Source organism: Eupeodes corollae, chromosome 3 (assembly GCF_945859685.1).
Source record: "Eupeodes corollae chromosome 3, idEupCoro1.1, whole genome shotgun sequence".
Classification (NCBI taxonomy): Eukaryota; Metazoa; Arthropoda; class Insecta; order Diptera; family Syrphidae; genus Eupeodes; species Eupeodes corollae.
The window spans coordinates 59,909,452-59,934,894 of record NC_079149.1 but is presented as its reverse complement, the minus strand read 5'-3'; the positions used below and the strand labels follow the sequence as shown (position 1 = coordinate 59,934,894).

Here is a 25,443-nt window from a genome sequence, read left to right as displayed (position 1 = left end):
GACTCGCAGACAGGAATAGTTAAGAGCCACTAGACCGTGAATATATATGGACTGTTGAGACACGTAATTAATTTTATTTATTTAAAAAAAAGTAACTTATGTCGTCTTTCACACTTTTGGGTCTTGACATATATCAGCCTCTCTCTCCTATATGCAGATATATGTAAATCCACTTTGCTGTTGAAAGCCACCATTTAAATATAGGAATTTATAATTTAAAACTTTAATTATGGATTGCTGCAATCAGCTGATGTCTATTAATTAGCAGCAATAAACCAGGATCTCTAAAAAATTGGTGAAAAATTTAACCCAATATGAACAAACTAAGCCTGATATTTTTTTCCCCCAGGCGCACGTTTTAATGAACACCCTGAATAAATAATTGCAAAAGTGTAAGATTATTTGAACATTTAGTTAATTTTTATTTCTTAAAATTGTGTTTATATTCAATGCTTTACTTTTTGTTTGTAAAACGTTGCATATTAAAGTAAGAAAAGATTTCTTTGAGTTTATTAGGTTTACTTTTTGCACTTTGAAGGACAAATTTTCAATAGACGATAAAATTGATTTTGTAACAGGTACGGTGCCGAATTATCTTAGCTTGGTTTGAAAACAACATCTAGATAATTATTTAAACAAAAAAGGATTGTTCGCAATTTATTTTGATTTTAAAGCCCATTTTCTCAAAACGCCCATAACACGCTGTTAAACTTAAGTTGTTATTTCGCCGAAACAACCAACAGCAGTGGTCACAACTTGTTGTCACAAAGTTGCCAAGTGTTGAAGAAGGCATGATTGCTACCGTCTATTGTGTCCATGGCCTTAAACGTCAATTTAATTTCTGCTGATGAAAACATGTCAACTGTCAGTTGTCAAAGTATTCCGACGACGACGAGCTAACAGATACACCTAAGCTAAACTACCCAAACCGAACTTATTTCGAATTGGATCTTATTTAAAATAGAAAAAAAAATAATTTGGGAAATGTTAGCAATTAACTTTGTATATCGAGGGTTAACCCCTCAACTCAGGTAATAACAATTTTAAAATAACTACAAAATAAAAATAATTCAATCGACTTTCTTAGGCAAGCTCCCAACATAGCACAAATGCCTATGTTGCATCATTCAAAGATTCCCCAATTCACATCCCGAGCAATACGTAGCACTGTGCGAAATAACAATGCACCTCGAGCCCGTCTACAAACAACCCCATTTGATAATTACCCCGTGAATACAGGACCCGTACCCTCCGGAAATCTCGTCAAAGCATTCCTCTTCACAGGCGCGGTAAATATTAAGATTGTTCTCATTTCTATATCATCAATAAAACCTCGTTCATAATGTCTCTATCCAGTTTAGTGCAGGATGCTTTTTAGGTGCCACAATATGCGAATATGAAAGAGCTCGCAATCATATGATAGAGCTGGCAAAGAAATCTAAATTTCCGTGGTTAAGAAGATCAGACGAAGGAAGAAGCAAGTATAGTCAAATAAAAAGAGAACTCACAACATTATGGGATAAATTAACTGCTGGAGAGAAGGTGTTTGTTCCATTGTGTGCCTTAAACCTGTTAGTGTTTGGGCTCTGGAGAGTTCCGCAAATGCGAAACATAATGTTAACGTATTTCTGTTCAAATCCTGCTGCACGTAAGAAATCATAAACATAATCACTGAAGGAAAATAGTCAGTAACAAAGATTTGTATATTTTTGTTTCAGGTGTTGTCTGTTGGCCCATGTTCCTCTCTACTTTTAGTCATTATTCTTTTTTCCATATCTTCGCCAATATGTACGTTTTACATAGTTTTAGTAACGGAGCTGTTTTATCACTAGGTAAGGAACAATTCATGGCTCTTTATCTAAGCGCTGGAGTCGTGGCAAGTTTGTCGAGTGTTATTGTCAAGGCGATAACTTCCACAGCTGGAATGTCAATTGGAGCGGTATGTGTTACCATTATCTCTAATCCTTACAAAATATTCTAAATTATTTGATTTTTTTAAGTCAGGTGCGATTATGACGATCCTAGCTTATGTTTGTACACAATACCCGGATACACAATTGAGCATTCTGTTTCTGCCAATGGTCACTTTTTCAGCGGGATCGGTAAAGTGAAATAAATTGTTAATGACTAGACATTGGGATTAACAAACAAAAATGTATTCTCTTCCAGGCGATAAAGGTTATAATGGGACTTGATTTGGCTGGCGTTATTTTGGGATGGAAGTTCTTTGACCATGCTGCACATTTAGGAGGAGCTATGTTTGGAGTGTAAGTATATATATCAAGAAGTTGAAACAGGAATTATTTATTTAAAAAAAACTTCCTGTCACACGTCTTATCGACATTCCAAAAAAGACAAACTTAAAAGGGGGTTAAATAGCAAAAAATAGTTGGTCGGAGAAAAGGTAGCGGAGTCTTTGGATCTAGCACCAAACTTAGAATGTTTAAGGACCGTCTACAAGCACCATCTATGTTGAATTACGTGCCATAGCATACCCATTCAGATATCTTTATTAGAAGGTGGTAAATAGCACGGTGCTAGTACCAGTGGTATGATGGTTAGTGCGTTGGATTGACATGTCGGAGGTCTTGGGTTAAATCTCTGTCTGCGGAAATTGACACATCATCCAAGAGCAATTCTTGTCATGAAAAGTGCTTTCTTAAATTAGCCGTTCGGATTTGACTGTAGGTCTCCTCCATCCCTGACAACAGAACTGGCACACAGGAATGGTTGTGAGTTGTAAGTCACTAGACCCCCGGTTCTCAACGAACTATTGCGTCATCTAATTTATTTTTATTTAAATAGCACGGTATTGTGTGGCGTACTGAACGAATTTGAAGAGGTACTGGAAAATTCTAGGCCTTAAAAACAGAGCTGGTTGTTGGCTGTTTTCTAATATCAAATCAAGACCACTCATTGAAAAAATGTGTTGTGATACGAAAAAAGGAAACAGTTCTTACATTCCAATTTAAAAGAACACAATCTTATAGGGTACTCCCACGGACTCTAGTTTCTTACTTAGTTCTATAATGGAACCCAATAAGTTTTACGACCGTCGTGAGCTTATTCCAGACACAACTCATTCATTCTATAAATTATTTCTCATTCATTCTTAAAAAACAAGAAAAATTCTTCATCTTCCTCGGTTCCTATTCCTATTCTTGAGCGCGTTGGTAATTTTATGGGACCAATCTTTTTTCACACTCGTACTATATCAATTTTTACCAGCTGTCTTTACCTGGTCCATGTTCCCTCGGCATGGAGAGAAGTTAAAGTTGTTTTCATACCCAAAGCAGGTAAATTCTCGCAAGTCAATCCTAAAAATCTACGACCTATTAGTCTATCATCATTCCTTCTTAAGACCTTGGAAAGATTAATTGATATCCATTTAAGGGCAAGTATCGATACAAGCTTTCTGTCTTCGTCTGAACATGCCTACTGTAAAGGTAAATCGGTGGAAACAGCGTTACACACCTTAGTACGCACCGTCTAATATTCCCTGCATCATAAAGAGTTTACTATGGTTGCTTTCCTTGACATTGAAGGTGCCTTTAACAACTTGGACACATCTGCACTAACATCTCTAAATGTAGAGAGTTCGCTTCGGGAGTTAATTCATTTAATGCTTACTAGCAGAATAATTGACTCAAAACTGGGCAACTCGTCTGGTAGACGATTCGTTAGTAGAGGGACACCACAAGGTGGTGTTCTATCCCCTCTCCTTTGGAACCTAGTGGTGAATGAAATCCTTACTAGTCTGGATGCGGAGGGTTTCAAATGCGGACGACGTTGCTATAGCAGTTTCAGGAAAGCAACTCACCATCCTAAAAGAACTCTTACAAAATGTCTTGGACAGACTAATACTTTGAGCTGATCGGTGTGGACTGGGTGTTATGCCACACAAAACCGATTTGGTCTTATTTTCGAGGAGATAGAAAATTCCATTTGTAAACTCTTCCTATATTAAAAGAATCCAATTAAAATTCTCAGACGAGGCTTACTACCTGGGTCTTGTCTTAGATAAAAAACTAAATTGGAAACGCAACGTACAGGAAAGAGTCAAAAAAGCTACTGTAGCTCTCTTTTCTTGCAAAAAAGCAATTGGTAATAAATGGGGCTTACAACCCAGAATCACGCATTGGCTATACAATTCGGTAGTTAGACCGATTTTAATGTACGGTGTGGCAGTATGGTGGACTGCTTAAGAGGAAGGTATAAACAGGGATAAGCTAAATAAAGTCCAACGTTCAGCTTGCCTATGTATAAGCGGATCGCTTCGCACGACCCCGTCTGCGGCAATGGACACCTAGCTCTACCTAACACCTCTTGACATATTTAGCAAACAAATAACTGCAAGCTCTGCAAAGCTTCGTCGCAGTTGACTAACAACAACATTAGCCACTCCGTTCCGTAATTCTTAGGTATTTAGAATCAATTCCAAAGCACACAGACTACACCATCCCCCAACTGCAATTCGACAGAAACTTCCAGATTTTTTATACCTTCCAGATCTTTTTTGGGAGGATGGGACATTCTTGGAGGATGAGTCAATCCATTTTTACACAGATTGGTCAAAAACAAAAGAAGGGGTTGGTGGAGGTGTGTACTCTGAACGACTGAAATTAAGTCTCTCATTCCGCCTTCCCAATCACTGTAGCGTGTTCCAGGTCGAAATTTTGGCCATAATTTTTTATTAATTGTCCTAGCCTAAAGAATAACGTGATATCAACATCTGATATCCGTATTTTCTCAGATAGCCAGGCCGCTATCAAATCTCTGGACTCTGTCTCTACAAACTCTATAACAGTCCATAAATGTCGATCATCTCTAATGGAGATGACACAACAGTTTAATATTCACCTTTGATGGGTGCCGGGCCATGGAGACATTCCAGGTTACTGTAAGGCAGATGCACTCGCCAGGAACGGTACAGTACAGCCCATCATATCAGCATAATCAGCCTCTCACGTTTCGTAAGGGACTCAAACTGATTCCATTGAACTTATTAGGAAGCCTCAAAATTCATGTGTTATCACAACGGGCCATTAAACTGGCCTAAATGTGTCTATTTGCATCTTAGACAGCCACTATAACCTAACTATGGCGAGAGTCCTAAGAGATCTCCACATACATAAATCCGGATGGTATCCCCGCTATTTTCTGAAGAGGTATTGTTTAACGCTGCCAACACCACTGTGTAAGCTTTTTCATCTGTCCGGCTCCCTTGGTATTTGTCCATCCCATCCTCAAAAAAGGCGAATCATCCTTACCATCTAATTATTGACGATTACATTTACGTCCCTTTTTTTAAAGGTCATGGAAAAACTGATTAAACTGATAATCAGCTCAAAAAATATCTCAAAGATCAAAAGTTTTTAAATATCCGCGTCCGGCAGTTCGGCTTTCACAGCTGTAGGCCCACTGGTCATCTCATTGTACATCTCACCGAAAAGTAGAGCAAATCCTTACATCGGTTTTTGAGAAAGTACGATTATTGATATTTCAAAAGCATTTAAAATGGTTTGGCATCAGGCTCTTTTATCGAAAGTGCGTGCTTTTTCATGATGGTAATTACCGTTCGGATTGTTCAAAACAAGTAGTTCAAGTCTGAAAACCACAAAATAGATGTTGGTGTGCCCCAAGGCTCTGTCCTATCTACAACACTTTCTACTTTTTTATTAATAATCTCCGGTCTGCAACTTGTAATCAAAAAAATTGTTTCGCTGACGATAGTGCTCTCAGCTTTTCATATTCGTCTTCAGACTCACATCCCTCTTCTTCGGATGTGGAACTGGAACTTCAAAACATGATAAGCTCAGTAAAGTCCTACCTTAACAGCATTGAACATCTCGATATTCTCGGTACGTGTGTCACCAATAAAATAAAAAAATGCCAGTATACCCTCGAGCCCAAATTCGCTCGTACTGTCAAGTACCAATATACGTTCTAAGCGAATTTGGAATTCCTTACCACATCGTCTTTTCGATATTCAAGAATTCAAAACCAATGTCTACCGACACCTCATTTCAAATCCTCTTTCACTTTCCTAACTCTTACACTTTGTCTCTGCATAATTAAGGGTAGTAATATTCCCTTGAGTGTCCGCTTATCCACTCCTGTCATCAATTTCTAGAGTAGAATCTTTATTATCATTGTTTGTAGTTTTATATATTTACCAACGTTATCAACTGCTTTGAAATTACAATAATTTGTAATCATAAAACTTCATTGTCAATAAAGTAATGTCTTCCTCTTCTACTCTGCCCTGCCTTGAATATTTTTCACTGTCAAAAGTTTTGTGAACTAAATCAGAATTTGGGCACTTTTAAAGGTTTTCCTTTTTTAATTTCAGATTTTGGGCTTACTATGGAAATGAAGTTTGGCAAAGGCGAGTAAAGTTCTTGAGCATGTACCACGATTGGCGAAAAACAAGTCATTAGGTAAATTTCAAACGAAACACAAAAAAAAACACACAACTTTAAGTTATTAGTTAAAAATAATAATTCTTTTAATTATTTACATGTTACTATTGTAAAACATATTTAATAAAAAAAAAACGAAAATTTTAACTTGGCTCTTTTGTTGTTTTATTTCTTTCGGCTTCTATTTGGTTTATTCTCATTTGATATCTCACTTCCATTCTCCGCCTAGCCATTTTAGCACGAATTTCATCACAAGTCTCATATTCGGGTGCATAGGATATGTGTAAAATACCACCGTAAAACTGTTGTGCATCTAGAAAACGTTTGGCTCGTCTGGCATGTTCGAGTTTTTCAAATTTTATATGAAAAACATCTGTGAACATTTCGATTTCCACTACAAAAAAAAAAAATTAATGATAATGTTTATGTTTTGTCAAATATTGAATATTAGGATAAAGATTGAACAATATTAGACTTATTAATAAAATATTTAAAAAATGTAACAAACTTTTTTCGCTGATTTCTTTTGTAACACATCGAACAAATTCCAAGGGACCGTTTCTTAAGAACTTTCGTCTTAGTTCGCTTTGTAGGTTAACTTTAGGAACACCGAATACCAATAGGTGTATGGATTCATTAGCAATTGTATAAACCTTTTAATTATAAAACAATGTTAAGTTTTTATTTAATAAAACACAGTAAATAGAATTATTATAATTTGTATTAACAAACCTTAACAGCAGTTAACTTTTTTCCTTGTCTATATCTCGGGCGGGTTTGACAATATTCTTGTCGCAAATGATGGTTCATTTCGGTATTCGAGGACATTTTTAAAAAAACAAAACTTACTAATTTAATGCATTTTAAAGAAACTATTTACTCCTTTAAATTTGGGTTTATTTGTAAACAAAAATATAATCTGTCAATTTGTTAAGATTTGTGACATTTGTCAACTCCGAATTATGTTTGCTCATGCTCCGAATATTTTAAGCTCATAACGTATTGTAGCGAATCGTCGTGTTTCCTATTGACCATGTTCACATTTCGCACCGAAAATTTCATTGATTTCGAAGATCATTCATTTTTTGCCCCACCATCAATATGAGCTAGGTAAAAGCAAATAAATGTTTGTGAGACAGAGAAAAAAGACCTTAATGCAGAAGATATTTATTTCTGTATCATAGGATATTCCAGAAATACAAGAGTAAAGATTATAGTGGAAGTGAACATGTCCATTTTTATTATAGTATCTTCGTTTGCATCATTGTGCTACAATGTTGGAAGTAAAAGAAAAGATTTACATTTCTTTTTTTTGTGGATTTACATGCATCTGCACTTAGAAGCCTGCTGAAAGAGAGGATGAATCACACTGGTTGGATAGGGAGAGAAAATTAAAAATACCGTCCTCTTCAAAAATGCAGATTATGGGAATTCGGATGTAAATTACAATGAAAACGAACATCTTCATCTCTATTATAGCTTCTTTGTCTGCATCAGTATTTCCTCAATGTTGCAACTTAACAAAAGCTTTACATTAAATTAAAATTGTGTTGCTATGGTACTTTTTTAAATTTTGCTATACCTTTTTCAAGAATTTAAATTAATATTCATTGTGTGGTTCATGCAACTAATCGCAGTATATTTCTTACATTAGAGTGATATTTTTCGAAATATTAATCCGTTTTTACTGTAAAATGACAATTATATGACTATAGAAAACACTGTGTAGAATTGTGGACCTTATTTCTTTTTACTTTCTTTTTATCCGTTTTTACTGTAAAATGACAAATTTAAGACTATAGAAAACACTGTGTAGAATTGTGAACCTTATTTTTTTTAAACAATCTTTAGTTGTCTAAATATTATCCGATTTTCTTACTATTTTTTGGCTTTTGTTAGGTTTAAATGCTTGCGACAACACGGTACTGTAAAAAAGTAATAGAATTTTATAGGAGGTAAAAACAAATTTACCAGTAGCCTATTTTCGCCACTTTTGGGTTTTGCCTTCTTTTAATTTTCTGATGTCAATCCACTTCAAGCCGTTCATTTTGCATTTGCATGTAATTATTTTTATAATAATAATCAATAATTCTATAATGATATTTATTGACTCCATTTAGCCATTCATTTGTAATTGACATTTTAAGTTAAAAAAGGAAATAAGTCATAAAACATTTTCATACCATCAAATCTTTTGTCACAATTGAGCTAAGAATTATTGTTTGTATGTTATTAAGGGTTTTCCCATTAGAAGATTAATTTTGATATTAAAACGAGTATTTTTTAAGAGAAATCAGTGGATTTTTAACTAATTGTAAAATGGAAGAAATGCTATTGACAATAGAATATGATATTAGTCAAATATTTATAATTTTTGTAGTGATTTTCATCGATTTTATTCATTCGTAGAGAGTAAGTAGGTTTGGCTTGTCAAATGTCAAATTTTGACAGATTTAATGCAAAATAAAGTTTAGATAAGAGGCATAAAAGACTAAAATTTAGAAGATCTTCATAAATTCAAATTATAGTAAGTGCCATGATACAGATATCAAGACGAACATGTTCAACGTAGTTAAGTTACTTTTTCATGCACTCTTATATCTTTGACGCTAGGCGAAAAGGACTTAAATCAGAAATTGGTCACACCGACTCAATGAAGACTTTTATATCAAATCAAATATGAACTTGTATATTGTCAAAAGACTAAGTTAATACGATATTTACCAGTTGTTCTAGACACAAGTTGTTGTTGTTCAAAAAGATACAAAATATGCCTTAAATGCAATTTTTCAATCCAGCTAAGTGTATTTTTCTTCATATTTTTAGATGCTTATACAATATACACACTGTTTAAAAAGCTTAAAAAGGGTGAATCGCGATTTGTGTTCTATTTAACTATATTTTTAAGTTAAATCTCTTAAAGAATGTAATTTATTCTTCTTTGCATTTATAGTTAGTTTAGACAATATACAGGAAAATAGTTTCTTATATTATATCTTAGTATTTAGGAAAATATATGACGTACATAATCTATAGAATTATACGGAGTAGAGTAAAAGTGTCTTGAAAAACCTGAAGCTAATAACAGTTGTATTTGACATTTATTCTTAATTGTTTGTCTTTTTGTAAAATTAAATTTTGTGAATTTTAGGATGTCAAGAATAAAAGAAAAAAAGAAAATATTTCTGTTTTTTTTCTGTAATTTGAAAAACTATTCAGATAAAATTTCGATGTTATGCATAAAAAACAAAGAAAAAAACAATGCAATACTAAGTAAGTTATTTTCAGAAAATGTAGGAAATGAAAAGGAAGATGAGGCGGATAGTATCTTTTGTTAACTCAACGAGGATATTTCATTTGTCCCCCCAGCTCCTTGACGTGGTTGTACTAATACTACACCTAAATACTTTGAATACTTTTTGCCAACCTTTAAAGTTGACAGCTTATTATAATATTTTTTTTTCATTGGGTTTCTATGATTTTATATTACCTAAATGTGTTTTTTTTTTAATTCGACCAACAACTGTGAAAAGTTTAATTTCCGAACGAGCCCGCTCTTTTGACATTTTACATGTTGTGTTGTCATTTGAGATCTGATCTGTGTAGCTGTCAGCTTTTGTGCATTTCGCATTCGCACATCTCGATAGATTTTTTATAATTCTGTAATAAAATTCTGCTTTCCCCATTTTTCCATAAAAATATACAACAAATTTTAATTATTACAATAACAATAAAGCTAGAATATATGTATTTAGATAATGTCTCAAGTGCATAGAGTAAATAACGAAAATTAAAGTACACGAACAAGAATAACTAAAAACGAAAAAGAAACAACAACTTCCTACTTGGAATTCCCCCCAAATAATCAAATTATGGCATTGAAAAGACAAAAGTAAGAATTGTGTCGTGTCAACTCCATTATTTACAATTTAATCAATGTTTACTTTGTCTTTTGAAATGTGGTTTGGTTTAGGAAATATACCCAACATTTTGACGATGAAACGGATTTCGTACCAATGCAAAGAGTCCCACAATCCCTGCAAAAATTCGAAAACACAATCGAAGCTCAAGTACAAGATGGTGATACCCTTCAAGCACTTGCCTTACGTTTCCATTGCACAGTAAGTGCAAATTCTAATGCCAAATCAATTATTAGCCCATAAGTGTGAGTTTGTTGTGATTATTTGTTAATGATTCTTTTTTTTTTGTATTCTCTGCCAAGGTCGCTGACATTAAACGTTTAAATAAAATCGACAAAGATAACGAAATACACGCAAGGAAGGTTGTGAAAATTCCTGTCACAGTTCACTCAGTGCTGCTGGAAACACTTCCTGCGGTGCATAAGAGCGGTAACAACAGTCCAAAACACCCACAGATCAGTGAAGCGGGAGCCCAACGAAATCCCCTAGAGAATGCCAGTTTGAGTGAGAAACTGCTTGTGGCGTCTGTTAATTCAGCGGGTGATACAATCAATGATATTATTCTCAAATCCTCAGTAAGAAATAATGCTTATAGAGATGATTCTATTGAAGGTTAGTATTATTTCTAATTCTGTGCTGTAAGTATTTGTAACACACAAATATCTGTTGTTATTTTTTGTTTATAATGCATGTAGGTTATTTTTAAATCTTAACGCTAATGACATCAGTTAATTTTTTTCATTTGATAGAGCTGGTTTTAAAACTTTAAAATCTCGGTTGCCTCCAACTCTTTCCAAATACACTTTCTTTACCAATTTTATTTGTATCACAATTGTGATCTCCATTTGGTGATAATCTTTTCCAACAGCCGTCGACTTCTAGTAGCATGTGTCATATTTGTTATCAAAATATTATGCTAAATACTTTGAATAAAGTGTTAAAAGCTGAAGATATAAAGGAAGACTATTTGCATTAAAGTAATCAGTCGCTATTCTGCTTCCCTTCTTACAAGAGGTAAGGATTCTTTATTAGTACAAAAAATAAACGTCAACGAAATATTTGGAAAAAACGCGTTATAAATAAGCCCGATACCCAATAAATGTTGTCCACTCGCTTCCTAGTGTGTCTGGATTTAATAACTGCTTACAAATCATTATTTTAGCCGCGAACATGTAAACAAAATTAGTTTAACGAATGTACCCCCCGCAAAACATTTCGACTGGGTGTGAGTTTTCTTCTTAGCAAAAGCCTTTCGTTTCGAAACATTTCATTTATAAAACTTTCAAACAAATAACTTCATGTTTCTCCTATGCTGTGTAACAGTGCCCGCGACGTGATGGTTAATTCGTAAGACCGTTAAAAGTACTGTCTCTTGCCAGGATTTAACAAATCTTACCATACAAAGTTTTTTCTCCTCTCCAACTCGTGTGAAGTTTTGTCGTTCTTGATTTAAAATTTTATGAACCAAACTTTTCCGAAGGTTTTTGATACCATGAATCTAAATCGGACCTCGCAGTTTCTTCGCTCTTAAATTCAAACATTCTATAAATCTTGAATTGTGTTGTGCAAATAAATCGGCCTTTTAATTGTTAACGACTTTGGGAACATTAAAAAAATCAAGTGAATTTTCAATTTAAGTAAAGATGGTACATTTAATTTGTTTGCTAAGAAAGCCTTACCTCATTTTGAAAATATATTTATTTATTTATGTATCGATCAAAAATAACTTAGAAAAATTTATTTTACATGGAAGACATGAGAACAATTAGACCATAGATGTCGTGGTAATATTGTTGATTGGTCTTACATTTGATTAATAAAAAGTGGTGCCATATATATTCGTTTTTTTTTGTTTCTTTCTTAAAAACACTTTACTTTTCACATTAAACTTAAAAAAAAGTTTAAAACTAGTTTTTAATATTTCTTTGGAGCTTGGGCATGTTTTTTTTATAATTTTTTGCACGTATTCAATGCCTATTTTGTTCCATTCTTCTTGAAGCCGTGTCTTGAGTGCACTTATTGACAAGACAGGTCTTTCGCGAACTTGAAGGTCCAATTCATCCCACAAACTGTCTATTGGGTAAGGGAGATTGTGGAGGTGTTTTGATAACTTTTAGACAGTTATACAGAAGTCGTTCTCTTACAACATGCGCCTTGTGCTTCGGGTCGTTGTCCTGGTAAAATTTGAAATTTCTTAAAATGCCAATTTTCCAGCACGTTGCCTTAAATTTTTTTTAAGGATCCTCAAATAGTATTCCTTATTCAATATACCCCAAACCATGATGTGCCAGTCTCTATGCTTCACTGTTGGCTTTATGTTCGTATTTTTAAAGCCTTCATTTGGTTTGCGCCACACCATAACTCCTCCATTCGATCCAATGAGGTTATAATTAATTTCGCCAGCTTATATTACATCATCCCGCCAAGTTGCATCCTTATTTGTGTGTTTCCTCTCAAATTTGATCCGAATTTGCCTATTGCGCATATGGATAAATGGCTTTTTTTCGGACAACTCGACCATTGTAGCCATTTGTTTTAATGGTTCAGCGTACCTTTGATGCAAATACTTTGTTTTTGCATTCCATTAACACTTCTTGCACAATTTTTGTTGCACTTAAACGAGGATTTGCTTTGATTTTTTTTTACTATAAGCCGTTCTTCTTTCGTTGTTAACTTTATTGGTTGACCCATCTGGTTCTTTGGTTTGATCCTTCCTTCTCTTTTATACCGCCGAACAATATCACCGACAGTGTTAAGCTTCATGTCTAAAATATAAGCGATTTTTTTGTATGTTTCACCACCAAAGAAAACAAAAAACCGAGTATTAATGAAGCGCTTCATCGTATATCTTAATGCAGTTAAGTGATTGCACATTTTTTAATAAAATATTTTGGGAATAATAAACTAATTTAAAAAATAACCAAATAATTAACCTAAATTCAAGTTTTACTACGAGAAAAACATCAAAAGTATTTTTAAGAATAAAAACCGAATACTATTAACACACACTGTTTTCTCAAATTGAAGATAAGTTATAGTATTTATAGTAAATGTTTGAATTGCCTTTAGATTTGTTGTGTAGGTTTGTGACTACTTTAATGCGCTGCAAGGTTTGGAAAACGAATAGTATTTCTGCTTTCTCTTTCTTCTTAGGTTATTTGCAAATTTTTATCTTTAGTTTGGTCATAAATTGGACATGTGGATGTTATTACGATTGGAACAGTTATTGGTTGCACCTTTTAGTCCTGTAAGAGTACTTAAACCGACAAAAACGTGCTTATGTTAACACGTGACCCGCAGGGAAAAATACCTTGAAAATGGATGATTTCTTCGTTGTTTGCTTTCAGTTCGATGACTGCGTAGGTAGAATTGTTATTCCTATAGGATCCGTAGGTGTATAGTATTCTGAAATGCTTGATAGATGTTACCGTTAGATTATATTTAAATCATAAATTTATAGAACAAATGAGAACAATATCAAACAAAATAATTATTTTGATAAAAAATCGCGTGCAATAATATTGGCGTATGAATTTTCAATCTTTCAATAAATAAATCAATTAATTTGTATCAATCAATAATAATAGGAGCGCTTATTTTTCATAATTACTTCATAATCTTGAACTTTTTATAGACCAAGTAAGTGCAATCAGATCGTTTGGTATAATTTGGTTTGCATATATTAAGAACGTTATCGCTTTTTTAAACAATTTTAATTTGAACAATTATTCTTCTCCAGATTTAAATTATTATTATTCATTCAAAATTCGGACAACGCTCCGACCAAACACTTTTTTGTTGATTAAAAGATGACCCTTCTTGTGATAAGATTATTATTATTTATCAACAAACAATAAAAGTATATATACTTTGGAATTTTGCGGATTTTGTAGACTGCGTTTTTTTGTCTTTAAAAGCGAAATTGCAGCTTGTCTTTTGCGTTTGCCACTTATAGAAAAAATCATTGAAATCATGATTATATCCTACAAATGAGTCGATTTGCTTTTACTGCTGTAGATTGTATATTTCGTCCACACTTTTGAAAGTGTCATAAATGATGAGAGGATATTTAAAAATTGTTTCTCCAAAAATGTAAGGCTCTTATTTTTAACAAATAATTTTACAACTGCAATTCCAATTCTTTAATGTGACTTTGTTAAAAAAGAATATTTTTTGGCAACCTTTCTGTTCAAAATCACTGATATAACGAAAATTCAGATATACAGCTTTATAGACTTACAGGGTTTTTCAATTAGACCTTTTGTTATGATAAATAAATGAGTATTTTTTAAGAGAAATTAATGGACGTCTATTTCATTGTAAATGTTGCAGCACCATGTCCTTTTCATGAAGTTTTACATGACCAACTCGCACAATACCTTCTATAATTTCATGAATTCCGTCCTTAAGGTATTGAATTGATTGTGAAGTATTGGCAAAGACCCACAGAGAAAAAGGTCTAGACGTGTTAATTCACAAGATTTCGGTGGCCAATTTGATTATGTTTTTGACAATTAACACGTTAAGGATACATTTCCTGCAAAATTGCGAATGTTTCGTTAATTGTGTAGAAACTTTTAAAATAGGACTCTTAACTAACTATTACTATAACTAACTATCTTTCAATAAAAATCCATCGCTGTTGATCAACGGCTTTAGTTCTTGTATTAACTGAACTTTAAAAATGTTAATATCTTCTTAGTCTTAGTAAGGTGTAATATCGTTTTTCGATGTCTCCTTCCAATCGACAAACATGGACTTTCTTCAACACAATTTGCTACCCATTCGGCTATGATTCTTCACATCGTTCGAATTGTCCAAATATTTTACTATTATCGGCCAAGAAAGTGCTCGAAGATGACCCAATTACCCAATTCTACGAATTATGACTCCAGTATAAGTAGTTTTTACTTGTCAAATGTCTAAAGATGATAGCTTTGAAATTGACATCTGCACAAAAAGCGGACTGTTCAAAATAAAACCTCCTACTGGAAAATCCTCTACGTTGGCACTTCTAAACAGATACATGGATTTCTCTTTGTTTGAAGCGTGCCTTTGACAGGGTATTCTTTTTAAAACCTTCAGAAATTTCAGAAAGTAGTTAGCTTTATGCAAAATCTTAACTTCCAGCTTTTTTAATCAGGTTTTCGAATATTGTAATGCATTTAAATTATTTTGCATGCAGAATATAAACTACTTAATAGAAATAAAGCAAGAGATGTAAAGAACTTTTTTTAAAATTGATATTTTCAATTTTTTTTGTTATTTTTGTAATTTTTTTTTTCAATATTTTGTTGAACCTCCTGTTGTTTTAATAAAAGCCTCAATTATGCGTGGCATACTTTCAATGCATGATTCGACTGTTTCCTGCATTTGTGAGTGGTGATTCCACACGTGAATTACTCTTTCAATAAGTGACCGCATCTTTAGCTACTTCCCTTTTCATCAGCTCCCATACGTTTTCAATTGGGTTCATATCAGGGCTGTTTCCCGGCTAGTCCAACAGTAGGATGTGTTCTTCTCTCAAGTAAGTTTTTATGGACCGGGCTGTGTGTCATGGAGATCCATCTATCATACATCCATTCTTAAACGTTTAAAATATTGCGTATAATCTAATAATTATAAAAATTCTTCTGCAGTGGATCTAATAATATGGCCAGTGACTGTATGATTGATTTTATCCTTTGTGTTTTTTTTCATTACAGATAACAGCCTTTCCATGGGGAACAATCATTCAGATCCCTATGAACCCCTAATGAGTGGTGTTCTAGATGACTCAATACCTCAACCAAGAATAATTCGCGGACCGGCTGTTCGTCCCTGGGACTGGTCAGGATCAGATTGTGACATGTCGTGGGTGTGTTTGTTTATTTTAATATTAGCATTATGTTTCGCAATTCCACTCATCTATGTCCTCTACATTGCCGAGCATCCGAAGAAAATCCATCACAGTGCTCTTTGACTAGAGTTATTAAGTTTTAATCATTCCCTAGAAGAATATTTATAATAATGTAATTGGACTTCCATTTTATTATCTACTTTCTATTAAACTTTATTTTAATTGATAAGTTAATACAAAACAAAAAATAAACAATGTTGATGGATAACGAAAAAACCGTGATAGGTTTTTGAGAATGTTTATAACAGAGTGAACTCTTTTCCGATGACAGCGATTTACAGTGCCTTTCTTGCATTCAATGTTTTTCTTCATTTTTTTCTCTTATCTGTACTTTTTTTTTAAATTCTATCATCACATAAGCCGCCACATAAAGGCAAACAATTAAAAAGAATTTAGGGATTTTGTAAACATTATCGTGTATTCCCCACTTAAACAAAAATCAAATAAATAAAATAAAATTTTATATTTTTAATCAGACAATAAATTATTATTTAAACATAAACTAGAGAGAACTTTTTTTTTCTTTTAAAGAAGCTGAATTCCCATTTTACTATGCATCCTTCACCAAGAGTGTAAACGATTAAGTTTGGTATGAAATAAATGGTGAAGCTGAGCTATTAATATGATGTCAAAATTTCTAAAATCGTTAATGGGCAAGCTGCGATCATAGAACTATAAGTTGCTAGTATTAAAAATAACATTTCTCTTGTAAGTCGAATAACTGGTTAAATGTTGCAATGCAGGATATTTTGTTAGATTAAAACGCTTATTTTTGATTGTCCAGTGAATTTAAGGAATTCTAGTTCTTTGGTTCTGCCATTTACAAGCAAATGTCTTGAACAAAATTATTTTATTTGAAGGTTTTTAAAAGGATATATAATTCAATTTTACGTTTCAAATAAATACCTTAAAATAAATCAAAAACAAATTGTAGTAGTTTAAAAATACACCTATGTTAATATTCCAATAAACAAATAAATGGCAGCACAAAAAATCACTTTCTAGAACTTTTTCATGGTTATAACAAACTTGTAAAGAATAATAAATGTTCGCTAATTAATGTATGTGTGGAATGTACATCCCAATACAAAATCTAACGTGCTCTTCTTTTAAGATTATACACGCATCTTACAATTTTTTTTTATAATTTACGTTTAGTTGCAGCACTTTGATAACAAAAAATCTCGCAACAATAGGTTATTATAGGAACTATTATTGATTTTACCATAAGTTTTTAACTCTTTTAACATAGTTGACCTATTACCAAGAACAGGAGGAAAATAGTTTAGGTTTGTTCGTTTTTATAGATAGATAACAATGCAGCTTGATTTTGAAGGCTTTATTTTGAGTTCATTTTCTGCAGACCATTTGTTAGCATTTCCAAGATCTTCATTTATTTTAAATTTTATTAGCATCGATTCTTTTGAGGTAATTTTCCACCACTTTTTGACACATTTGGATCTATCTCAGCCATAACGAATGTTGGTTTTTAAGTGCTCAAGAGTTAAATGTTTATCTGCATAAACACTGTCCAGCGGTGTCAAATCGCATGATCTTGGTGGCCAGTTGATATCGCCACGACGAGAAACTACACGGTAAGGAATGTCTCTTGCAATAAAGCCATATTCGCTCTAATTGTGTGACATGTGGCACCATCTTGTTAAAACCAAGTAGTATTCTTCAATAGCAGGCTTAAAAAATTCGGTTATCATAAGACCATAACACTCCGACGCAACACTTTCACTTATAGCAGCGATGCAAGCGAAATGATATGATGCACAGAAAAGAAGACGTAGTTATGATAGTGTAGAAAAAAAGAGTCGAAAATGGTAGGGCATAAAGAAAAATAATTGTAATGAAATTGGGGTGAATCTTGTCAAAGTTAGTTGACCTAGACTATATTTTCAAAACAGCACTTAAGATATCACAATGCCCAAATCATAATAAAAAAGAGGTTGGGATGCGACCCACACTGATAACTTCCCATCCCGTCTGTCGATTTGTCTTGCTTAAAAGTTTGTCTATATGTACTCGTATCATTTTGTAGATTTAATTTTTTATGAAAAAACAGACTGTTGGATTTTTATATAAAAATTACTGAATAATTATACAATATTTTCTGTGAAATAAAATAAGTTTGAAGCCAATATTTTTAATTTTTGAAAATATATTTGAGCAGAAAGTAAATTTTTACCAAGTTTTATAAATTTTTTTTAGGTTTTTATTTTTTGTAAAAAAAACAGTTAATTCGATTTTTCTCAAAATTTGACCTAATGTTGAAAACAATATTTCTTATAAGAAAAGATTAGTTAGAAGCTATTATCTCAAAGTTTTTAAAAGATATTTGAGTCGAAAATAATTTTTTACCAAGTTTTGTTCATTTTTGTTTCGGTTTTAATTTTTTGTAAAAAAACTGTCAATTCGATTTTTTTCAAACTTTAACTGAATGTTGACAACAATATTTTTTGAAAGATTGAAGTAAATTAAAGTTAATGTCTCAAAGTTTTGAAAAGATATTTGAGTCGAAAATCAATTTTTACCAACTTCTATTATTTTTTTAGGTTTTTATTTTTTGTAAAAAAACTTTCAATTCGATTTTTCTCAACATTTTTCAGAATGATGGAAACAATATTTCTTATAAGATAAAATAAGTTTGAAGCCTAAATTTCAAGTTTTTGAAAAGATATTTGAATCGATATTCGATTTTTACCAACTTTGAGTAATGTTTTTTTTTATATTTTTATTTTTTATAAAAAAAAACTGTCAATTCGATTTTTCTCAAAATTTTATCAGATGTCAAAAACATTATTCTTCGTTGGACATGAAATCATATTTCATATCAAAGTTCGGAGGTGACAAAATTTTTGTTCAGTTTTTTTGATTTATAAAAAAAGCTTCAAATGGATTTTTTTCAAAAAAATATATGTACTTCTTTGATATCACGTTACAATATATTATATAAAATTTAATTCAAGTCTCTAGCGTTTTTGGTTCGTAAGATATTTATGGTTAACTAAAATGTTCACCTTTTTTTTTTTTAACTGCTATGGTAAAAAAACCACCCACGCAATTTTTTTGAGAGCTCTTTCTGCATCTTTCTGCCTTATTATCTGTATAAAAAAATTTATTTGAAATCGATATCTCTTCTGGTTCTTGAGCTATGGACGGCGAAAAAACGTCGCGAACGTACGGACGTACGAACGTACGTACACACGTACGCAGAGACATGTTTCTAAAAATCTTTTATTTCGACTCTAGGGACCTTGAAACGTTGGGAAATGCCAAAATGTTAAATTTGACAAATCGGACCAATTACAATAACTGCATATGGGAAGTTAAAAATAAGTCCATATATAAAGGTTTTTTGAGCCTATCTTAATTTATGAACCAGCATTTTTTTAAATAAAAACCGTAATGGTTTTCCAAATCTTTGATCCTTTTTTTTTGTAAATATTCAGTTGAAATATTTACATTATCTCATATAAAATTGGAAAAAACTTCAAAAGGTGTTAGATTTAACCATTCTAACAAAAAGCTTAAAAACCGCTTAACTATTTCTGTAAAAAATTTTTCAACATAAAAAGGCAAAACAGTTTAAAATTAAGTTTTGTTCTTGTAAAGAATCTATTATCTGAATAGTTCTAGTATGTTATTATATAAAAATTGTAAAAATAATGTTGATATTCAATACTCCAAAACGTATTTTCCAATAATATGAAAGTATCAAATTCAAGGTTTGCTAAAAACTTCAAAAAATGAGTCAAATAAATATTCATAACTAATGAGAATTACCAGAAACTAAGTAAGATACTAATAGCTTCAAATTGTATCCTAAGGAGAAAGATTTGTACTCTTCAAAATCTTCATTCAACTAATTGTAGAAAAATTTAAAGGCGAGATTCAAATTTGAAACATGTTAATCCTCTAAAAAATATTGTTTTGTTTGTGCAACAGAAAAAACGTAATGTTGTCGACCATTAAATCATTTTAATTTATTTATTTTGAAATTTTAATTATTTCTTACAATTTGATAAAAGTTATAGAATTCTGGGAGCTTTTATCTCTTTCACTTTATCTATGTCAAAACATTAATTTTTATTTAAGTTTCTTACTTCAATAGTAAACCAAGGTATAAGATTTTTAGCTTGTTCGCGTTTAATCCCATCCAGTACAAGCAAAAACGCTCTTAAGCTGCTTTAAATGTATGTTTTTAAAATCTTGAATCAATCTCGAAAATCTCAGATTTCACTTCAACGATTTTCGAAATATTGCACCCAGATATAACAAGATTAACGTCACTTTTCATGTAAGACCAATATTTTCTGTGTTAACCTAAAATGACTAGAAATGAGCATAACTCTTATTTAAATGTTCTTAAAGCCTTTGACTAGAAGCTGAATATTAAATCAAATTAAGGAGTAGACTTGACATAATTTCTTTACTAATTGTAATAATTTAAACTTTGAAGCATATAATTCTGTTTATTCTGTCAAAAACTGATCTAATTTCACTTCAATTCTGTAAGCTATTTAATATAGTATTTAAGACTTTTTATGGTTTTATTGAGACTAATGGCTGCATATTGTAAAAATAACAATTATAAACTACGTCATACGGCAGTTCTACGGTAAAAAATGTCTCCATGTTATTCTGGACTTAAATCACGTTTAACAAATGATCGTTAAAAGCTAAAAGTGAAGGTAGCTTTCTTTATTATATTTATAGAAAAGGATGTATGGGCATTATTCACCAACACTTTTTATTCGATGGCAACTTTACTAAATGAATTATTTTATTCTTAAGTCGGATTCATCTAAAAAGGATCCAAACAAGTAAAACAAAATAATAAATACATATATATTTTTATTTGTATCATTTTAACATTTTAAGACTATTAATTTAACATTTTGATCTATTTGGCGCCTTTTGAAGGCATAATTTTTTGGCGATCATCTTTGGTATACAAAATAAATAATGATCTCCATTTTAGTTAATATCTATATAGGTTAGATACATTAAGGTATATAAAATTGACATAATAGGGCACATAATTTATAATATTCATCATAAAATAATATTCCAATGGCACTAATACATTTTTTATTTTGGTTATTGTTTTCTTTTCTTTTATATATGTTTGTGTTTATATAAAATACTTTTTCTACAGGATGTTATTGTAATAATATATTACTTCTTTTTTTATTTAAGCTTCAAAATATCTTCATTGTTTTGAATTTGTATGAAGATACCTAAACATAAATCCTAAGTACACAGGCTTTATAACCAATCCGATTCAGACTTAACAATAAGTCCTCATCCCATAAACATAAATATTTACTTATTCTTTAAATTCTCAAAGAAAGCAATATTATTTCTCAAACATCCTGATAGAACAACTCTGTCTTCATCTAAAGTATCGCCGTCAATTCTTGATGGTGGATCTCTTTAAAAATTAGAAACAAAGACAAAAATTTATCAAATGGTTTTGAAAATATATATTTTATTGTAATATTAAGCTTACGTTTCGAGTGACGATAAATCGGAAGCAATTGTTGCGTCCTCGGATCCTTGACTAGTTGTATCTGGAATTACTGGTTCTGGTTGCTTTTGAATGCCTCTGTTAAAACTGGCTGCTATTGTTGAAGTTCCCGCTGCCGCTGATGTTGCAGTTGGCGTTGTGGGTTTGAAGAACTGCATGGGTGTTTTTGCGCGGGCCTTAACAAAAGAATTTGATATTCCTGCTTCTGGTCCTTGTAGCCGGTTAAGCACACTTACCTTGCGCCATTTGTTATCCGATGATGAAGTTGATGAAGTCATAAGGAAGGCCTTTGCCAAGGCTTTAACTGATGGCATTGCATGGACAACTTCGGCCTCAATAACTGTTTTTTCTGGGGTAGATGGCGTTAACTAAAAAATAATAGGCTCAGTTAGCTAAAAATTCATTACGAAAAGACAAACAAAAAATTACAGGGGTGCTATCTTGGTCAATGGACAGCACTTGACTAGGATTAATTAGCTTCCTTTTGGGTTGTAAGAATTTAAACGAAGTTGGTGTGGAACACTTTGCCGATACTGTGGCAATTGGTGGTGCTAGTGTCGGCATTATATCAAGTTCTGTTGGACGAACTTTCTTTTCTGGAGATTTTGGCACTGTAATTGTTGTTGTTTGAGTTGTTTCCTTCACGAGTCGTGTTTCTTGCTTTTTCAGATCATAAATACGAATGGTATCGGAATCTTCACTGGGTGTTAGACTCTCATTTGTGAGAATTGAACTGGTGTCACTAGAAAGTCTGCTAACAGCTTCTGTAGTAAGTGAGGTTGTTATCGTCCTACCAACTGTCTGAATGGGTTTCTTATCGGCAAATGCTTGGGGTACGTCGATATCCTCGATAACCTGCACTGGAGTTGCTAAGTAAATGTCAGCTTCTATCCGGCATTGTTTCTCCAGTTTATGGCACATTTCTTTCACGGGTGTTGTTTCTACAGTCTGTGAATTGTGTTTTACTCGTTCATCCAACTGTGAGGAAATTATAATTTTGATTTTTAAATGCAGGGAAATATATACAAATTATTCATTTTGGTTAAAAATAGAACTAAGAAAGTCTATATATTTATACAAATGTTCATAACGAGGAGTATATTGTGTTAGATATAATAAAGCTAAGATGATAACAATTGGAAAAGGATTAAAAACGCTTAAGGGAGATCGAAAGGTTTGAAATGAAATTAAATGGCTTTTATTCCAATGAATATTTTATTTCATTAATGTCCATAATATAATACATAAAACATAAATTCGGAAAAAAACACTTAAATCAAAATATTTTACCAATTATTAAATTTTAACAGAAATTCAAAAATTCCCTACACCACTCTTCACTGCTGCTAATATACATAGGTTTAAGGAATTAAGAAATGTCTTTGGTATAAATGTATGTAGAAATTAGTTAAAAATAATTTTTTGGTTGAAAATGCTCGCCACCACGTTTTTAGTTTTTTTTGTTTGTTTTGTTATAATAAAATGCGAAACAAATGTTATTAGTAAAATTGTCCGCTATGTTAAGTTCACGGTAAGCACGATCTAAGAATACATATATTGTCTTCTACAAAATATAGAATATGTATACGTACATATATTATAATTTGACACAGAATGTATACTCACCTGCGATTTATTTGGTGTTGGCAATTTTATCAATTGTAATTAATTATTTAATTTATTTCTGGAATACATTTTAAAATCTAAAATTTTCGTATAAATTCACCATTTTGTTTAAAGCAGTTTTGTGCGTCACGAAACTTAGCTTTTGAAAACACTTTTTGAATTGAAATCTTTTTACTGTATAAGCATACTTGCCTAAAAAAGCATCTTATCTTTTAAATGCAATTTTACTAAAACATTTGCTTCATCTTTATGAAATTAATAATTTTTAGTAAAAAGATTTTAGTCTTGAAAAAAAGTTATAAAGAAAGAAAAAGTCAAATAAAATCGAAATAAAAATTAAGTTAAAAGTGCGTTTTTTTTTTGTTTCTCGCTTCAACTAAGGTGGACGTTATAAATATCATTGAAAATACTTAATTTTGATTTTAAGATATTTCGAAAGTTAATAAAGTATCTGAGCTGAAAATATTAAAACAAATTTAATAAGTAGTTTTTTGATGAAATTATCGAACTATGCCATTATAACCATAAAATCTTTTCATGGCTGGAATAAAGTAACGAGCTTTAATTGGACAGCAAAATTGTATCTTAATTTTCTTTTTGAGTATCTCAAAATAAACAATACATAGTAGAATAGGTACACATCTATATGACTTCATCTATATGTACCTAGTGCCCAGACTTATATTTTTTTTGTTCTGAACAATAACCCCTATTACCGATGTTGTAAACTAGAGCGAAATATACGATGCGACACAATTTGCATTCCCTAAATCGTTTTCAACTTTTATATATTCATTTGTTGTTGGGTTGTCGAAAGGAAGCGAAAACTATGAAAAACGGCATTATTTAAGTTCAAAAAATGAATCGAAAAACTGTAATTATTCTTGTCAAATTATTATTTTTGGAGTTGATTGTTATTTTTTGTATGATAAATAAAACAAGAACTATTTAATTACATTTGCCTTTTTGTTAACAAATATATTTTCAATGTAAACGAATCAGCAGTTGGCTAGGTGTTCTTTGAAGGACATAGCTACAAAACTTTAAAAAAGAATGGAATAACATAGCTGAGCAGCTCAAAAGCAAGGGTCCTCCAATAAGCGATGGAGATGGTTGAAAAAAGGTTTGAATTGTTTATTCCATTAGTATGCACACATTTTTAATGTTTTGGGTCGACTTGAAGTTCAAAGTTTAAAAGAAAATAATCCAAAATTAAAAGTAATTAAAGCAACTGGAGGTAGCCAAAACCAACTAAAAAAATATATCTCCAATGGAAGAGATAAAAAATTCCAAATGAATATCAAGAAGATCATCAGAAACAGCATTGAAACTGAGGAGCTATCAGTAGGAAAGAAACAGTGGTACGCTTTTGCTTTCAAAAATGACAAATCTAAGCTTTTGAAGGTACATATTGGAACAACCTTAAAACAGGTATCAACCAAAGTATACAAAAATAGACGGATATGCAAAAGAAGTAGAAGTAGTAGGGTAGAGGTACATATATAAGAAAGTCATATAAATTAAGGGATGGAAGGAAAGAAGCACAAAGAAAAGAAACAAATACAAAGCAAACTAAAACGGGTTATCCATTTGCGGTCTTAAAAGTATAGGGCTGGAATGGACATCTGTTAAACTAAGTTGTTCTGTGTTTCAGTTGAAAGTCTGATATTTAGGAAAATAAATCGCTTAACGATCGCACAATGCATTCAAATTTTTAAAACCTACTACAGATATGATAATTCTCCACAGCCACATATCGTGTTTTAAGAGGTGATTATGGATTACATAATCGTCCAACTACGCAAGCAGTTGACAAAATTGTGAAGAAATTTAAACAGATTAAATTGGTTACAGTTATTGTAAGGCCTATGCATTATCGTTTCACTCGTACCATTCAAAATATCGCCATATAAAATCCAGCTCATATAACACTGAGGCCAGCTGACCAAGCACACAGTCGGTCGTAAATACGTCGCGTCGAATGTGTGCTTCAACAACAAGGCGGTGCAAGGCGATTTTTCGAACAAAATTTTCTTC

The 25,443-nt window shown here is 32.0% G+C and overlaps 4 protein-coding genes across 4 annotated transcripts in view; 2 read left to right on the top strand and 2 right to left on the bottom strand.

The window, feature by feature from the left end:
• The first annotated feature begins 870 nt into the window (after window positions 1-870).
• On the top strand, window positions 871-6,573 carry LOC129952387 (presenilins-associated rhomboid-like protein, mitochondrial). Its single transcript, XM_056064942.1, has 7 exons — window positions 871-1,031; window positions 1,088-1,289; window positions 1,357-1,648; window positions 1,719-1,939; window positions 2,001-2,102; window positions 2,170-2,267; window positions 6,353-6,573. The coding sequence occupies exons 1-7, from the start codon at window positions 985-987 to the stop codon at window positions 6,438-6,440; spliced, it is 1,050 nt and encodes a 349-aa protein (XP_055920917.1). The 5' UTR covers window positions 871-984; the 3' UTR covers window positions 6,441-6,573.
• LOC129952388 (RNA-binding protein 48) lies at window positions 6,471-7,297 on the bottom strand. Its single transcript, XM_056064943.1, has 3 exons — window positions 7,155-7,297; window positions 6,931-7,075; window positions 6,471-6,816 (listed from the first exon to the last, which is right to left on the bottom strand). Exons 1-3 carry the CDS (start codon window positions 7,248-7,250, stop codon window positions 6,566-6,568), a joined length of 492 nt encoding a protein of 163 aa, XP_055920918.1. The 5' UTR covers window positions 7,251-7,297; the 3' UTR covers window positions 6,471-6,565.
• A 2,729-nt stretch (window positions 7,298-10,026) lies between these two features.
• On the top strand, window positions 10,027-16,743 carry LOC129952117 (lysM and putative peptidoglycan-binding domain-containing protein 4). Its single transcript, XM_056064560.1, has 4 exons — window positions 10,027-10,314; window positions 10,396-10,543; window positions 10,645-10,954; window positions 16,048-16,743. Exons 1-4 carry the CDS (start codon window positions 10,295-10,297, stop codon window positions 16,302-16,304), a joined length of 735 nt encoding a protein of 244 aa, XP_055920535.1. The 5' UTR covers window positions 10,027-10,294; the 3' UTR covers window positions 16,305-16,743.
• Window positions 16,744-21,087: 4,344 nt separating this feature from the next.
• The window catches only part of LOC129950497 (titin), a 164,305-nt gene continuing 159,949 nt past the window's right edge, over window positions 21,088-25,443 (bottom strand). Inside the window, exons 14-16 of the mRNA XM_056062434.1 lie at window positions 22,210-22,758; window positions 21,763-22,148; window positions 21,088-21,684 (exon numbers count right to left, since the gene is read on the bottom strand). Coding sequence (XP_055918409.1) covers window positions 21,576-21,684; window positions 21,763-22,148; window positions 22,210-22,758 — 1,044 coding nt within the window. The 3' untranslated portion in view covers window positions 21,088-21,575. The remainder of the gene's footprint in view (window positions 21,685-21,762; window positions 22,149-22,209; window positions 22,759-25,443) is intronic.

Bases quoted from the DNA above. Each gene is read 5' to 3' on its own strand.
- LOC129952387 (XM_056064942.1), top strand. From the start codon at position 985: ATGTTAGCAATTAACTTTGTATATCGAGGGTTAACCCCTCAACTCAG. The intron at 1,940-2,000 runs GTATGTGTTACC...GATTTTTTTAAG, and splicing joins CTGGAATGTCAATTGGAGCG to TCAGGTGCGATTATGACGAT. The intron at 2,103-2,169 runs GTAAAGTGAAAT...ATTCTCTTCCAG, and splicing joins TCACTTTTTCAGCGGGATCG to GCGATAAAGGTTATAATGGG.
- LOC129952388 (XM_056064943.1), bottom strand. From the start codon at position 7,250: ATGTCCTCGAATACCGAAATGAACCATCATTTGCGACAAGAATATTGT. The intron at 7,076-7,154 runs GTTTGTTAATAC...TATAATTAAAAG, and splicing joins AAAAGTTAACTGCTGTTAAG to GTTTATACAATTGCTAATGA. The intron at 6,817-6,930 runs GTTTGTTACATT...TTTTTTTTGTAG, and splicing joins AAAAGAAATCAGCGAAAAAA to TGGAAATCGAAATGTTCACA.
- LOC129952117 (XM_056064560.1), top strand. From the start codon at position 10,295: ATGGCATTGAAAAGACAAAA. The intron at 10,315-10,395 runs GTAAGAATTGTG...GGTTTGGTTTAG, and splicing joins ATGGCATTGAAAAGACAAAA to GAAATATACCCAACATTTTG. The intron at 10,955-16,047 runs GTTAGTATTATT...TTTTCATTACAG, and splicing joins TAGAGATGATTCTATTGAAG to ATAACAGCCTTTCCATGGGG.